The sequence below is a fragment of the Pithys albifrons genome, chromosome 11 (genome assembly GCF_047495875.1).
Source record: "Pithys albifrons albifrons isolate INPA30051 chromosome 11, PitAlb_v1, whole genome shotgun sequence".
Taxonomy (NCBI): domain Eukaryota; kingdom Metazoa; phylum Chordata; class Aves; order Passeriformes; family Thamnophilidae; genus Pithys; species Pithys albifrons.
In genome coordinates, this window is record NC_092468.1 from 10,570,677 (window position 1) to 10,576,737 (window position 6,061).

The following is a 6,061-nucleotide window of genomic DNA, read 5'->3' on the forward strand; positions in this document are numbered from 1 at the left end:
TAAATTATTAATCATTGAAATAAGTAGTAATGGGTCTCCATTAGCAGCAGGTGGGCATGTATCAGCCCACTGCTAGCTCCCTTCCCCTGCCTGTGGTGGTGGTGGTGGTGTGTGTGGCAAGTGTGGGCAGCCAGCCTGGTGTCCCCCAGTACTGGGGGCAGTTTAAACATCCCCTGCTCATCCCATGATCCACCATCTCTTTTGCCAGACACTGTCACTGGGGGTGCTGATGCATCCTGGTGGCTTTGTGCCCCTGCAGGGCTGCAGCAGCACAGGCCCTTCCCCAGGGAGTGTGGAACAACTGAGAGTGTCAGTGTGTGAGCAAACGTGCAGTGACACCAGAACACTGTTCAAAGGGGCCCTTCCCTAGAACAGCTGCACCCAGACCCCTGTGCACGACCCTTTTTGGGCTCCAGAGATGCACAGACGGGCAAAGAGGTAATGATCCTCAGTGGCTGCAGAAGAGAAGGACCCGGGGCCTATTTCAGCGCTGCCCTCACTCACCTGCAGCACAGAGGGCACAGAAGAGTCCCAGGGCACAGCTGGTAAGCTGAGGATTTTCATAGCAGTGCTGCAGTGCCTGCAGGAATGCTGCTCTCGTGTGTGTCCTGTGCTGTGAGTTAGCCTGGTGCGGCTGGTGCGGTGCTGGACAGGCTGCTGGCCCTGCTTCCTTGGCTTTTCTGCATTTGGCTGTGGCAGATGTTGTTTCTGAGCTTTTTTTACTGTGTTATGGGACTTCATCGGCTAATTTGGGGTGTTTGCTGTGCATGTTTTCTTACCATGAATGTTAAAGTGCGTGCCTTTGTCTTTCAGCGAAAGACAACATGAAGGGTCAGGCCTGCTTTGCACGTTTTCTGTATTTTCATGAGTTTTATACCATAAACCTTTACGCTGAAGGTGCACTGTATGAACTCTGATGGTGCAAATGAGGGTTGAAAGACTGTACAAACTTGTATAGGCGATACTTAAAAATAAAGCTTCTTCTACGGGAACAAGCCCGGCCTTCTGTTTTGCACGTGGGAATGGAACTCAAAGAGCAAATCTCAGGGACCGCCGGTGGGGTCCGTTCGGCGAGCGCCGCTGCCCCGGCCCCGCTCCGGGCTCCGCCCTCCGGGGGCTCTCCTGCCCCGGGGGCCGGTGGGGTCCGAAACACCCCGAGGCCGCAGCAGGGGCCCCGGCGCTGCAGTTCCTCTGCTCCGGTGTCCGCTCCTATTCCCGGCGGTGTCGCGGCGGTTCCGCTGCCCCGGTCGACGGTGCCTCCCGCCGGAACCAGTGGGGCGGGGCGAGGCGGGGCGGTCCGTGCCGTGTCCGCTCCCGCCATGGCCGCCCGGCTGTTCCTGCGGACGCTGCGGCCACTCCTGCCCGCGGCTGGGCTGGGCCGGGGCCCCCTGGGGGCCGCGCTCAGCTCCGGGCCGCCCCCCGAGAAGAAGCGATGGCTCCGCGCCTACCTGGAGATGCAGCGGCTGCAGGCGCCGCCGCAGCGGCGGTGAGTGCCGTGTGGGGCGGGCGGGGCTCGGGAAGGGATGCAACAACCCCAGAGATCGGGAAAATCGAAGCGTTCGGGCACCGGCTCGTCGCGCTTTGGAGCAGGATGGGTTTAGCTCCGCGGATGTTCCCACAGTGCCTGACACCAAGAGCTAAATGCGGGTTCGGTGTTGGGACACAACCCTGTGTTTCGTTCCCTGCCGCCCCCGGGGCTGCCGCGCGGGTTACTCGCGGTGTCCCTGAGCTGAGCTGGTGTCCTTCCCGCAGGTCCGAGCAGCCCAACTGGGACTACCACGCGGAGATCCAGGCCTTCAGCCACCGCCTGCAGGAGGACTTCTCTCTGGACCTTCTCAAGACGGCGTTTGTGAATCGCTGTTACATCGAAAGCGAGGAGGGGCGGCGGCGGCAGCTGGGGCTGGACGAGGCGGCGGCGCCGCTCACGCTGCGGGACAACAACGCCCTGGCCGAGCGGGGGCTGCGCTTCGCCCGCGCCTTCCTGGCCAAGGCCTTCGGAGCCGCCTATCCACAGTTACCTGCCGAGGGCGTGGAGGCGCTGGTTGATTTCCTGACCGGCCAGGAACTTCTCTCTTATGTGGCTCGAAACCTGTCCATGCAGGACCTGGCGCTTTGCAGGGACTTTCCAGCCCCAGCAGAAGTGCTGCAGAGGACGTTCCTCGCGGTGATAGGAGCACTGCTGGAAAGCAGCGGGTCTGAGAGAACGGGGGTCTTTGTCAGGGTAGGTCCATTCAATATTGTTTTGTACCTGGATGGCCAGACACCGGCAGAAGTTTGACAACACCTGTAACAAGATAATTTAGCAACAAGATCTTTAGGCTGGTGGTGGTGGTCAGGTGGGGTTTTGGGCCTCTGGGAGTTTGGGGGGTTTGTGTTTTGTTTTTTTTTCATTAAAAAGCACTGGCTGATTGAATACTTAAAGTCATACACTTCTGGTTTATAATGGTGATATTAGTATTTGTTGACACTCGCTAAGGGAAAGCAGTATATTCCATGCACTGTATTATCAGATAATGAAATTATTCTATGTGAGATCATATATATCTTAAATCCAAAAAAACCCCAACATTTTATATAAACAGGGACTGAATGTTTTGCATGTAGAGTGCAAGCACCTAAAGATATTTCATACAGAAATGTTCAATTTAGTGAAACAAAGTAATTTTAGCAGCTATTGCCATTTCAGTCATGCTTTTTGCTTATTTTTAATTTTGCAATGAAGAAGTATTTGGTAAAATCTTTCTGATGCAAGACCATTGGGAGGTCACTTTAAGAGCAAGTAGCAGTTTATAGGCAAGAATGATCCAAACAGGTTGAAGTCCTGAGGGTTTGCACATTTCCTTCAGCCTGTGTGCAGAATTCATGAAATGAACAAGGTCTTGTTTGGCAGCAGCCTCGTGCTGAACTCAGGCGTTGTCGCAGCTCCTCTCTCAGGCTGGTGCTGTCACTTCCCTGGGTCTGGGGGCTTACTTTGCCTGGGCACACATCTGCCAGTGGCTAAACCAGAGCCAGAGCTGCCCAGTGTATCAGCTGCTTTGTTGCGACAGGGCACTGAGGCAGTTTCACTGTTCATTTCAGCAGTTTGTTGTCAACTGTATTAATGCCTGTGCATATTGTATTTTCATTAGAAGACACCAGAAGCTCAAGCCATTAATTGTAACTTCTAAACACTCTTGTTTAGGATTTTTTAATTCCTCAGCTGATTGGAAAAGACCTGTTTGAGATCTGGGAAGTTGTAAATCCTATGGGTTTACTAGTGGAAGAACTGACAAAGAGGAATATCTCTGCTCCAGAACCAAGAATTACCAGACAGTTGGGAGTCAGCACAGTTCTGCCAGTCTATTTCGTTGGGTTGTACTGGTTAGTATGATATTCATTTAAAATGAAATGGATTTAATTGGGGGAGAGGGGAGGAGGGAAGATGGTCTTTTACTTTTCTACTCCTGCTTTTTGGCAGGGTTGTTAGAAAAAAGAAAACTTACAGTGTTTTCCATATAAAATCAGCCATTTTGAGTGTTGTCTGTGGTGATACATAAACACTCTGTGGCTAAAGTGCGTCAGAGGCTGAATGGGATGCACCAAAGACCATGAGTGTGTGTTCTGGGTGACCTGTCACGGGAACTTTGTGAACACCATAAAACTGCATGGCTTTGGAGGGACCACAGCTGTATCCAGGGCTCAGGGAAGGGGACAGTCATTAAGGGAGGTGGGATTGAAGAGAGACTCATTTTATGTTCCAGAGAAGGTGTTTAATTTTCAAATCACAGGCACTATAAGTTAGGCCAGAGAAGTGTCTGTGTCCAGGCAAGACTTATGAAGTGCCAGTTGTCCCTGGTGCTCTTGTGTCAGGTGTGGTCAGGGCTTGTCCTGGTCTCTTGCCCCAGGGTGACATCTCTCCTCTGGGGCAGGACAAAACCCTTATCACTGCTGCTTTGCTAAATAAGCTGCAGATAAATATGTGAGGAGCTTGCTTTAACTTGTTCTGATTTATCATGCTTTGGTTTGCATTCCTTCTAAGATTTATCTTATAAAAAAGAAAAGAACTCTGATTATTTTTATTCTGGGATCCCTGGTGTGCCTTCACAAACTGCTCGTATTCAGTGCCCATAGGTGTTGATAAAACACAGTTGAGCACATCCTTCATAAGAGAGAGCTTCTCTGTCAGTCCTGAAGCAGTTTGAAAATGCTTCCTTATCAAGGGAGATAAAAAGACAAAAGCATTTCAGTTCCTGTTAAGCTAACCACAGTAATGAATTTGCATATTTTTAACAGGGCTAACAAATTGGATGTTGTAAAGCGTCAGTGCTGTGTTAGGAATCTAAATGAACAGAGCGGTGTTATTCCAAGAAATGGACACGTTTCTATTCTTGAGTTTCCATTGGTGAATATACAATCACCTTTGCATGAAAGACAGAAATGTTTAGATTGTGTGTATATGGAAATTACCTTCAGTATTCACAGACATTGGAGAAAAACCAGTCTATTTTATTCATAGTACACAGCAGTGCCCATGATTTCATGATGAAAATGTTTGTAATTTCATTTTCTTTTCCCCAAGTGATAAGAAGCTTTTAGCTGAAGGCCCTGGGGAGACACTGCTCGCTGCAGAGGAAGAAGCTGCGCGGGTGGCGCTGCGGAAACTCTACGGGTACACGGAGAACAGGAGACCCTGGGACTACTCCAAACCCAAACCAGGATTGGCAGCTGAAAAGGCAATCAGCAGTAACTAGATGCCAAAAGACATTTCTGGTTTCTCTTAAGAATTAATGACTTCCATGCTGAATATAGTTGTCTTTAGAAACCCAAAATTCAGTTTGTTATTCAGGTCTTCAGTGCTTGAAACTTTCAGATCAAATACGGTATTAAAATAAAGTCTTTTTGTTTTGCACAATGTTGAATATTTGCTCATTTTTCTAAACATAGAAACATACTTCTAATCTGAACTTTTGCCTTTTGGCTGAGTTTTTTCAGACATCGCAGGAGACCGTTTTTAATGATGTTTACTAATGTGTGACAGAGCCTGTACAGAAACTGGTTCCATGAATGCTGCCTTGGAGATTGTTTGGAGAGCACTGTGAAGAAGCTGAGTTAAATTACACATGCAGCATCAGTCTTTGGATTGCATCTGGATTCATTTGTCTGTAACCTTGTGAAAACATCAAATTTGATGATGATACTGATGCTGGTGGTGTTCCAGTTTTTGAGGTCTTACTGATTGCATGCCAATTTTGTTTTACATGGACGTTGGTTTCTGTTGTTGAAGCATGAAAAGTTTTTTAAAATTTGTAAAAATGTCCATAACAAAACTAGAAATAAGTGAAAATGAGAATCATAAAGGCCTGAACCCACAGAAACTGGAGAACCATGATATGATCAGCTGTAAGATAAGGTTTTTCTTTTTTTCTTCTTTTCTCTTTTTTGTACTTCTCTTTAGTCCATGTACTTTAATTTAAGTGATCACATGACTAAAGTATTGAATTTAGTGAAATTTTGTTTGCACTATGTGTAGCTGTTTTAATATAACTGAATAAATGAAAAGACACTTAGGAATAACTCAGGTGCATGCATGTCATAGAAACTCAGCAAGTCTACCAGACGGCTGCAGATATGTGAGGACTGTGGCTCTTTCAGAATTATTTTCTTTAAAAAGTGAATGAAAGTCTTACAAACTGGGACTGAGACCTGAAAGGGAGAAGCTGGATGTCAACAGTGGTTCAGGAAGTGTTTCTGCTTTATCCCATTATGAGCACTGGTTGCAAAAGAAGGCACCAGGTAAATGTGCCTTCACTAATGGGAGGTGATAAAGGCCAGGCAGGTGGCCCTTCATTCAGGTTTGATATTGCTGTCCATGGCAACACCCATCCTTTGCCTTTGGCCCATGGGATGGAATTAGTGAAGGACACTTGCAGCCAGAGGTCGTGGCTGCTGAGCAGGTCTGTGGCACGTTCCCTCCTGCCCCTGCCATCAGAGCCAGGGCTGACTCTGTCTGATGGAAACAGATTTATTGGTGTATCCAAGCAAGGGAAGTGTCTGTGTGGGATCCAAGAGTGTCTCCAGCACT

General features: G+C 48.3%; 1 protein-coding gene across 1 annotated transcript; it reads left to right on the forward strand.

Moving 5' to 3' along the window:
* Positions 1-1,289: 1,289 nt before the first annotated feature.
* Positions 1,290-5,546, forward strand: MRPL44 (mitochondrial ribosomal protein L44). The gene is made up of 4 exons (XM_071566743.1): positions 1,290-1,486; positions 1,753-2,221; positions 3,182-3,360; positions 4,559-5,546. The coding sequence occupies exons 1-4, from the start codon at positions 1,320-1,322 to the stop codon at positions 4,728-4,730; spliced, it is 987 nt and encodes a 328-aa protein (XP_071422844.1). The 5' UTR covers positions 1,290-1,319; the 3' UTR covers positions 4,731-5,546.
* The last annotated feature ends 515 nt before the right edge of the window (positions 5,547-6,061 follow it).

What these genes read in the sequence shown, in the direction of transcription:
- MRPL44 (XM_071566743.1), top strand. Translation starts at nt 1,320, where the DNA reads ATGGCCGCCCGGCTGTTCCTGCGGACGCTGCGGCCACTCCTGCCCGCG. An exon ending in GAACGGGGGTCTTTGTCAGG is followed by an intron (nt 2,222 to 3,181) that starts GTAGGTCCATTC and finishes ACTCTTGTTTAG; the next exon opens with GATTTTTTAATTCCTCAGCT. An exon ending in TATTTCGTTGGGTTGTACTG is followed by an intron (nt 3,361 to 4,558) that starts GTTAGTATGATA and finishes CTTTTCCCCAAG; the next exon opens with TGATAAGAAGCTTTTAGCTG.